Here is a 10889-nt window from a genome sequence, read left to right on the forward strand (position 1 = left end):
TATGTGATATGATGTTAAGAGGGAAGCCTAGGGATGAAAGATTTGTTGTGCCAAAGAAGGAACAAATATTAAAGATTTATGAGTACATGTGTTAAGATTCACAAAGGCAGGCTGGAAAGCAGATAGAAGTGAGTGAGGTAGATATTATAAATGGTCTTTTGACTTAAAATTCATTTCATAATTATCCTGATTTTGTTTATACCACCCATATGCAAGACATGCACTATGAGGGGAGGCCAATTCCATCCCTAGTTCTAATAGTTACCTATTCAGGCCTCAGGGAACCATAATCCCACTTACAAAACACAAGTTTAAGTTAATGTATGAGTACAGGACTCAGGACCTCAGACACAAGGAACAGTATTCTGAAGGGTTTAATGCTTTTTAAAAAATTTTTAATTAATTAATTACTTAATTTATGCAGGGTCTCATTACACAGCTCAGACTTGTCTTGAGCCTCCTGAATCCTGCCTCCCTTGTGCTAGGGTTGCAGGTGTGCACCACCATGCCCAACTCTGCTGCAGGCTCAGTGCTCCTGGGGCGGGGCCAGCACAGCAGGTGGTGCCAGGGATTGAACCCTGGCCCCTGAGCTTACCTAAGCAAGTGCTTAGTCCACTGAGCTATACCACTGGCCCTTACTTATTCTTTTAACATACTTGGTTGTTGCAGGGTCTCACTATGCTGGTCAGACTCAGTGATCCTCTTGTTTTCTTCCCAGAGTTGGGATTACGGGCCTGTCTCACCAGCTTGAACAGTGGCCACCTCAGCCCACCCTGGAGGTGGGGCTGGTGCAGCATGTGGTGCCAGGGATGAACCATGGTCCTTGTGCTTGCCTAAGCTTGCCTAAGCAGGTGCTTTAGTCTGCTCAGCTGTCTTGCTGGTCCCTTCTGGAGGGTTTAAGAAAAACTTATTTGTTATCTCAGAAACAACCCAAACTTGCTTGCTGTGCATGTCAGGGGTCAAACACCTGCATTTCCACGCACCCTGCCTTAAGATAAAGCTGCTATCAGCTGGAAGGCAAAACCAGGGAATGGGAAGAAACAGGTTCTTTGATTACACCATGAAGCATCTAGGCTATATCAATGCTAAAACTTCCATATTATCTCCAAGTTTCCTTCAATTATTTAAGCAAATTTGCATAGGATTCACTTTCCTTCCAATTGAAGAAATCTTAATACACCAGAGAGTCAATGACTATTTTATAACATAGAAACTTGAAAGCATTTAATAGATGTGTATGAATTGAGGTTAAATCCTTATTCTTAATACAAGTCATTACTATGTGCAGTTATTCTGAGGCTTCTCTATGCATAAACCAAATTATAAGAGTATCAACCCTTAGTGTACAACTTCATAAAAATGATGATGTAAAAAATAGCTATAAATTGTAGGGAGCTGCGTGTAGCTGCGCCCTAGGATGGCGCCGGTTTCTGCCTTCCACCCCCTCAAGGGGTGAGCGCTCCTGGAGTAAACAACTCCATATATGGCCAAGACTTGGGCTAATGCATTGCTTCCGCATACCTGGACCAATGGGCAGTACACACGTGGCACCCCATGGTTGGAAGCCCTGGGACTTATAAGCTAAGAGCAGGGGCCTCGGGAGAGAGAAGACAGAGAGAAGACGGATGTAAGAGAACAATAAAGAGCTGCGCAGAAAACCAACCAGTGGTCGCGTCGTTCTTGCAGGCAAGGCCGCGCACGACAATAAATGACTAAACACATTTTCCAATTTTTTTCAGGGCATTCTCAATTTTCCCATTTTGGTAAAATTTTTAATTGCATTCCATCACTCTCAAATGTCCAAACTTATATAACTATGCTGACTCAAAGGCATTTTTGGGGATTTGCATGTTATCTAACCCCCGGAAAGAACTCTACTTAATAAGACAATTTGATCTTTAAATATGGTAACTGATAGCCCCCAAAGCGGTGCTGTCTATGCCTGCAATGCATTAGTAGCCATCTGTCATTTTCATTCTACTGATAATATGGGATCAGAAAGGAGCTGGCATTTATAAACAAAGCTCCCCTAGCAGGTAAATGGAGTCAAAAAGGATGACAGGAAAGTGGCTCAGCTTAGAGCATCCACAGCCCTTCTTAGCATCTTATACAACATCTGTCACTTGTACCTTCACATTCCTCAGTCAAGAACTGTACCTGAGAACTACAGAAACTTGAAAAGAAGTCATATATCATGCTAGTTATTGCTCTTTTTAATGTCATATTTGTTTTGCTTTTTGATATTGTGATTTTTTTCCCCAAATATGCTGATTAGATTAAACAAGATTTGGGATAAGGTAAACATGTATCTGTCTTCCTTAAAACATCTATGCACTTTCAGCGCCTTTTAGCACAGACGAGGTAAGGCTGGGGCTGCAAAGTCATACCTAACCTGGGCTTCAGATTTGGAACTAGTTCATGTGGAAAATGCAAGTGAAACCGCTGAAGCAATGTTGTAAAAAACAAGAACATTTCCATCCGAGCCAGCTGTTCTCCGAGACAATGTCTTCTCCCTAAACAGAAAAAGCAGATATGTTTGGAAACATACATTTAGCAAAGTTTATGTCTAATATTTAGATCACACTTAGGGAATTTGGAATTTAAAGTAAGTTAGAGAAAGCCTTATTAATTAAAGGATCTTCTTAAATCCCCAATAAATTAGCAGTTCAGCTTCCAGAACCACTATTTTTCTTCTTTATGTCAGATAATAAACTTTTTGAAAGACTTTAGTCCCAAATCTGACTTCCCTTGCATACTACAACAGAGCTTATGCAGTGATGGCCAACGTTGCATTAGTTTTCAATGATACAAACAGCCCATTGTGGCACATGTGCCATAGGTTCACCACCACTGACCTAAGATATGCTATGAAAGAACTAATTTGATGCATGACATTTTGTTGTGTTCTCAACAGAAGCCCATCCCAATGGACTAAATATGTGTGTGTTTTGAATGATTAGTGAGAGTTTTTGGTTCATCTTCCATGGGTTTGTGATCTGTATCATATTTCATACCAGAAGCAGCATTTCCTAGTTGGAGATAACACAGTAAACTGGAAGGCAAGAGCGCTAGATTCTAGTTTCTCTTCAAGTTGTTTTTTCTTTTTCTCTTTCCTTTTCCTTTAACAGTCACCCATTACTGACTTCTAGGGGTCCAAGTTTGATTACAAGCCAAAGATCCACTAGCAAGAGTTTCAGAATAACCTACAGCTTTCAACAGTTTAACTCTAGTTAGAAGTTAAGATTTATTTTGAGTAGAATCAGGTGTTAATTACCTCTATTCAAATGATTCTCTTCTATAAGAACTGTTTTCAGAATTGGAATACTTAATTCTAGAGAAAGCTTCAGATTAAAATGCTATCCATAACAACTCACTGTTATAGTTATCTTCCTATGAAGTCCTCTTACCTAAGGAAAAAGGAATCAAAGCTTCTTTTTTGACAAAATATCCATTGCTGTCCAGAAATCGTTCAGGACAGAACACTTTTGGGTCTCTCCAGTACTTGTCATCGAAGTGTACAGAGTAAAGATTTGTAATTACTGTTGTGCCTTTTGGAATGGAATAACCACGTACAACTGCATCTTCAGAGGTTGCATGGAAAATCCCTAATGGGACTATATTACAGAATCTTAAAACTTCATGCAAAACTGCTTCAGTGTATGGCATTTTGCATTTGTCATCCCAAGAAGGTTGTCTACTGGGGCCTATAATTAAATCAATCTCTTTCCAAACTTGTCCTGTCAGAGAAAAAAAACATTTAAGTTATTATATAATTCCTAGAATGGTATCTATAATAACTATCCTTTGGGCTAAAACAAAGGAGAACATATAATAAGCCAGCAGGATATGGGTGCACCTAAAATTTCATTATCTGGGAACTTTATTTAAATATATCCTATATATCTTACATTAATAGTAGCTAACACCTTGAGTGACTTAGCCATAAAAAACACATTAAAAAGGTTAAGAACAAAAATTAACACATTCTCGCTGGCTTGAACTACCAGTGGTACATGCATGACTGTCCTAACTGGTGGCTTGTACCACTGGTGGTACAAACAGAGCTAATCACTTTCATTGGTCATTTTACTAATAAAATTAATAAAATGCCACCCAATGGGACAATCATGTAAGTAACACTGGTTACTCAAGCTGCCTGGCAGTGAACCTATGAATTACAGCCCTGTTGTGAATATGTTAAACCCAGAATTGAAGTGACATTATTCTTAGCCAAGAAAACAGTGAAGCACTGAATGAGAAAAAAACAGAATCTCAGCCCCAATTCTGCTACTTCCAGACAGTCAGTCTTTATCCTCATTTATAAATCGGGGGTAATAAAATCTATTTCCAAATTTTTTCTTTTTTTAATATGTAGTGAGATACTAAATTTGAAAACTCTCCAAAAATATGAAATAATTCTCTTTTTGGCTACCACAGGGGGAATTTCTTACAAATGCTTTATGCATGGCTAAAGGCTCCAAAACACATAGGAGTCTTATAATTAGGGACAGGCCATGGGACCATCAAGAGACTCCTCACCTTGAATGCTGGGATAAAGGGCCATGAAAAGAATTGCCCAGCGTAGAACATTGGTTGTAGTTTCCGTCCCAGCAATGATGAGTTCACCCACTGAGAAAATGAGGTTTTCTTTGGAGAAAGTAGAAGATGGGTCATTTTTACCTTGATCCATCTTATCTAAATAAGCATCCACAAAATGCCGAGGTGACTGAGGCATTCTGTTGACTGAAGCTTTTTCAGTAAGTCTGGAGAGAAAATCATAGACCACAGCTGCATTTCTAAACAGCTGTTGGTGTTTTCCGAAAGGCAAGATGCCAATCCATGGAAAGGCATTATAAAGGAAGACGGAGGCACTGGCAGCTAGTTCCACATTTTCGCTAAATAACTCAATCATGTGCTGAAAATCAGTGTCTTCATAAGCGAATCTTTCTCCAAAAATGACCAGATTTGTTATATTTGAAACAGCGTTAGTCACTAAGTGTTTAAAGTCAAAAGGTCTACCATTGTATTTTTGAAGAGCATCAATGAAAAATTGGGTTTCTTCTAAAATCTTAGATTCAAAAGATTTTTGGCCATATCCAAAATATCGAAAGCTGTTTACAGCTAGTCTTCGGTGATCAATCCATCCTTGGCCATATCTGGAATTGAGTAAGCCTGGAAAAAAAGTAGTAAGGAGTTGAAAATAGTGTGGTGTATAAAGCAATCTTTCTAAATGGACAGTAACTTTTCCACAATTATCTTTCTATATAACTGTATGGTTGGGTCCTATTTTCTGCAACTGAGTAGCCATAGAATATTACAGGTGAAAATGTCTATATATTCTTCATCTGGAACTGGATAAAAAGATGCAGTTCTCCTGCCACATGGAACTAGCCAGTTTTAAGTAATTCAAGACAGATGAACTAGGCTCAGGCAATTTTATTATCTAACTTTTACTGTAAGTTTAATTTATAAAATACAAATGATTTTATGTTCTATGGGAAATTTTATCTTCAATTAAATACCTGAAACAATCATTTCTCTAGGTTTAGAACTTCTCTTCATAAACAACATTGTATTTTAGAATTGTAATTATCTTCTGGGAAAGGCTTGTGATGTCCAACAAGCTAACAAAGGCAGAAGCAAGGGCATCCTTAATGAGTTGTCAATTTAATAGAAATGCATAGATCAAAAACAAACAAAGAAACAAACAAAATACAGAAAGATGTATCTGAAACTTTTCAAATGTTCATACTGTCATAACATTCCTGTATTTCCATAGTGTATCTGTTGTTCTGATGAGGTTCCTATGGAAATTTCCTCTTTAAATTAATTATCAAGGAGGTAGCTCATTATCCTCATTTATGTGACATGTACTTCATGTGGAATTTCATTTGCCACAGGGACATAGGTATATTTATGATGCAAACTTGTGTTCTCTTGGATATGTGATATACATATAAAATTTGTAATATACATATAAAATTTACATTCCAACAACATTTATGTAACCATTTTCAAATTTGGAGCTTATCAAAAAGTTAGCCGTACGTCAGTGGCTCTGTAGTAAAGCAATTTTATATTCCTGTAATCTTTTTCTGTTTTCCATATCCCCAGACAACTATTCATTCAACAAATATGCATTCACCATGTTTTTGTGGAACACATACTATTATTTCAGGGACGTGTTCTAAAATGTCAGATTTATCTGTGAAAAGGAGAAGCAAAGATCTTTAGTCTCATGGAACTACCAGTAGGAGAGACAGACAAACAGTATAAATATTACAGCAAGCAAAGAGATGCAACACAGTCAGAAAAAGGGTCACACAGAAGGTGACATTTGAATAAAAATGTAAATGAGATGGAGTCAAGAAAATACCTGGATTAAGATCACTGCAGATACAGGGAACAGCTGGTACAAAGGGAGTAAGATGACAGCAGCCTGGGATGAATGTATGCAGAGGGACCCATGTACAAGGCACACATTAACACTGTTTATAATAAACCCATACTGAGTGCACTGTGTGCCTGGGTATGGGGCTGAATCTACATTTTTCCTATTCACACAATGGGCTAATGGCAGGCATGATTTTTTAGCTTGATGTGGTACAGAGCAGGTAAGAATAAATATTAATGAACTGTCACCCAAAATTGGAAAGTCTGTATTAGGCCTACATGCTTTGTAGTGAGACCCCTGGCTGGCTTAAGGGCAGATTAATCTTGAAGCCAATGGTCAGAGCTGAGACAAGCAAACAGTCCATGAAGTTCTGGCACCTGAAAGCTGGCACACAACAGCTGAGGACCTGACTCATGCACATTCCATCTAGCTCAGTAGTTGGTTAGCACACCACGAGGTTACTAGTTAACCCTGATCTATTCCTGTATGCCTTCCCTAAAATGCATTGTTCCTCAATTTTTAAACTTTGACTGCATCAGCAGTTCACTTCCACCACTTCCTAGAGCCCACCAGCACCCACCAGTCAACTGTGTTCCTAGTAAAAGTCAAGGACCCTGTGCCTCCTGTCCTAGTCCATCATTGGGCTTTAACCATCCTGGTGCCCCTTGTAATTAAAATACATGTTTTGTCTGTTCTGTTGTCATACCTCTAAGCAGGAGACTGTGGCCCTAGGCCACAGTACTGATACCTTAAAACAATATAAATAATTTCTACTTATTTTTCTTGTACTTTTTTTGGAAATGTTAAGTCTAATGCTACTTTTATCACTTTATGATAAAATAACCTGAACTATAAACTTGTAGCTTTGAAAATACATACTTTGTCTCAAATATTCTTATCATATCATCTTTTTTATTATTTCTTTAAATGTTTCTGTTGTAGCTTGTATCTAGATGTTCCCCCCAAAATGTGGCTATGCACTTGTAGATGGGACTTTTCAGAGGTAGCTGATATAGGGCATGTGTTAAGGGTTTGTGGTACTAAATTAGTCCACTGATTGCAATTAGCATAGTTCTGGGTACGGATAATGGGAAAGCCTCCCCTGCATGTGGCTGACATCACCCAAAAGGTGTGTAACTTGGATGAGATTCAAGGGAAAGGGAGGTTGCTTGTGCTGCTGCTTGTTGTTTTCTCCCTGCCTTGCCATGGGCTATTTCTCCTCTGCCATGTCTCTGTGCTTTGCCACCCTACCTTGGAACCAAATCTCTACAAACAACGAGCTGAAATAAACATTTTCTCCTTTAACATGTGGGTGTTTGGGTATTTTGTCTCAGCAATGAGAAAAGTAACCAAGACATTTTCCTATTATACTTCTTTTTCTTCTTTAGCCTAGCTGTTTCCTCTTTAGATTTAAGATTTAAGAATCTGGAGATTTGTCTTTTATTTATTTTGCTCTTTCAATTATCCTTCTTTTGAGCTTGCCAGGCAGATGCTTAAGCTGCTGAGCTATCTCCCCAGCCTCAAGTATCAAATTTTGGCCTCAAAATTTGGTCTTTAAAATTTATGTTTTCTTTGCATTTGTTGAGCATTTGTTTTGGGACTTACAGAGGATTGTTTTTCCCTTTCAATTAATACAATTCAGGTTTTCTAAGTAAGATACTGTTTCTTTTTTCTTTCAATGTTAAGTTCTCAGAGAAAAATTGAAAAAAATTTCTATAGCATTGACATCACTGTATCTATTTTTAATTCTTTTGGGAAGATTTAAAAACATAATACCAAATCAATATATACCCACCTATGTTTATAGCATCACAGTTTGTAAGAGCTAAATCTTGGAAACAACCCAGATACCCATCAACTGACGACTGAATAAAGATGTGGGGCTTGAGGGTTGGGGAGATAGCTCAGTAGAATAAGTGCTTTCCTGGCAAGCGCAAGGGCCTGAGTTCAATCCCTGGTTAAAAAAAAAAAAAAAAAAAGATGTGGAGTTTTTGAAAATATTATGGAGGACTACTTGGCTATAAAAAGGGTAAGTTTGAGGTATTTCTAGGTGAATGGTTGCATCCTCAAATCATAGTCTTAAGAGAAATAATTTGGATTTACATGTATAAATGCCTCATTGTCTCCTTGGTATAAGAAACTGAAAGAGTACATAAGACCAAAAATGTACAACAGATATTGTGAAATGGGAAGAAATTGTTCAAAAGGAAAGAAGAACTAGGTTGGATGGAAGGGGGAAGGAGGAAAGGGAACTGGAAAAACAATGATTAAAAAAAGGAAAAATGGAAACAAATGAATAGGGAGGGAAAGATGGGCAGAGTGGAGGAGAGGTGATTAGGAACAAAAGAGGAATCAAAATATATCATGTATGCATACAAATTCCCTATGATGAATGTGATCATTATGTACATCTAAAATTTATCAATAAACTTAATAACAATTTAAAAAATCATTTTCTCTTGGGCTGGGGAGATAGCTCAGTGGCATAAGTGCCTGCCTGGCAAGCACAAAGTCCTGAGTTCAATCCCCAGTACTAAAGAAAAAAAAATAATTTTATCTGATTTCCACATTCTATTTTAGGTTTTTCTTTGTTGCTTTCTTCTTTCCAATTTTTGTCAACTTTCAGTATTTCTCTTGTTGCATATCACTAAGTCATACAGAATGCTAATCTTTTACATAAGTGCCCCCACAGCTTTCCATTCACACAGCATGATGAGTAGTTAAGAAAAGCTGCTTCAGGTTGTATGAGAAGCAAAACAATATTAAAAATGTCACCCTGTGTTCAAGACTAGCACTAAAAGGACATTTCTCTCTCTCTCCTCTCTCTCCTCTCTCTCTCTCTCTCTCTCTCTCTCTCTCTCTCTCTCTCTCTCTCCCTCCCTCCCTCCCTCCCTCCCTCTCTCTGTATACTCCTGACTTGTTTCATAAATCTTCAGGTATGAAGTGTTAATTCTTTACAAACACAATTTATAACATTTATTAGAACTTATTAGAACTGACATAATAAAATTAGATTGTAATGGTCTAAAATATTACAGTGATTCATCCAAAGATTCCAAAGATGTCCTCAAATGCTAAGTTTTACAAGTAAGTATGTAATATATATCCATACTTTCTTGTTACTCAGTACAAAAGAATCCCAACTGTATGTATCAAAATTGCTTAAAAAATGGATGGGATTGAATATAATGTAGTGAACAAGTAGTAGAACAAAAACATACCTCCCATTTTTGTCATCTTCATGAATAAAGGAAGGCATGGTCTGTCTGCAAAAATTTCACTTTGATGAACAAGGCATTCCTTTATTATATCGTAGCTATTTAGGACCACTGCTGATATACCGCCAAGATCCAAACTGAAAATCTTTGAGAAAAAAATTTAAATGACAAAATGTTGCAAAACATATGATCACGGAAATCCACATGTCCTAAGCATAACTTTCGCAGGACTTACTTTCTTGAAAATGTAAGTATTTATTACTTAACTGACAATGTGTAGACAGAGTGATTCATTACATCATTTGGTGCCTGAGCCACAATTGTGTAAGTGCCATAGTGGAGCAATTTCTGAACTCAGGGGTCTTGGTTATAGTTTATAGTTTGCTACTAAACAGAATACCCTGGGCAAATTTTTTGATCAAGGAGATTATGGGGCCAAAGAGGAAAGTGATCAATGATGTAGAATTTGCCTAAGGAGAGTCACATGGAGAGAAAACATTCTCTCAGGCTTTCACAGATAGCAAATCTGTCAAGCAGTGGCCGTGACTCATCTACATGGCTGACGCGGACAAAGGATCTACAATCTGAGGTACAGGGTTTCAGGCTAAATCCTGAGGGGATTTCACTGACCTTGTCAGATACAAAAGTTACATTTCTTGTTATAAAGGTCTTGCTCTATGTTGTTCTTACCCATCCAGCAGAAAAATATAAAAACAAAGTATAAAAAGTAAAGCCATATTAATATGCTGAGCTGTAAAAGGCTCTAGTCAACAACTTCTGACATTTCCAGTCCTACAGATAACCCACTGCTATTATGGATTACTGGACTGTATTGGATTATTTTGCTGAATTCACATACCTACAATATTTAAATGGTAATAGAATACCCATCTCTGACGAAACCAAACAAAAAAAAAGAGGATATAAATGAAGGACCATTTTGTATCTGTATATACAAAATAGGATAGATATACAGCTACTTTCTCTTAATTCAATGAGAAGAAAGACTTGTACTAATAGTGTTTGGACAGGATATCATGTCTGCATCTTGTACTACATATAACCACTACGAAGACAACAATATGCAATGGATTAATTATTGAAACTGTGCTAGTAATTGGTTTTGAAACTGTCTCATTGCTATTTCTCAAAAAAATTATTTTAAAAAATAAAAAAAAATAAAGGACAATATCAAGAGGGCAGGAGAAATGGATCAGTGGAATAAGTGCTTCCCTGGCAAGTGCAAGGGCCTGAGTTCAATCACCAGTTCTGTCAAA

General features: G+C 37.4%; 1 protein-coding gene across 1 annotated transcript in view; it reads right to left on the reverse strand.

Annotated features, from left to right (window-relative positions):
• Nucleotides 1–2232: 2232 nt before the first annotated feature.
• LOC101581815 (vitamin D 25-hydroxylase) overlaps nucleotides 2233–10889 on the reverse strand; it is a 35750-nt gene continuing 27093 nt past the window's right edge. The window contains exons 2-5 of the mRNA XM_004634901.3: nucleotides 9616–9757; nucleotides 4540–5172; nucleotides 3408–3737; nucleotides 2233–2513 (exon numbers count right to left, since the gene is read on the reverse strand). Coding sequence (XP_004634958.1) covers nucleotides 2338–2513; nucleotides 3408–3737; nucleotides 4540–5172; nucleotides 9616–9757 — 1281 coding nt within the window. The 3' untranslated portion in view covers nucleotides 2233–2337. The remainder of the gene's footprint in view (nucleotides 2514–3407; nucleotides 3738–4539; nucleotides 5173–9615; nucleotides 9758–10889) is intronic.

Source organism: Octodon degus, unplaced genomic scaffold (assembly GCF_000260255.1).
Source record: "Octodon degus isolate 3935 unplaced genomic scaffold, OctDeg1.0 scaffold00067, whole genome shotgun sequence".
In the NCBI taxonomy this organism is placed as follows: Eukaryota; Metazoa; Chordata; class Mammalia; order Rodentia; family Octodontidae; genus Octodon; species Octodon degus.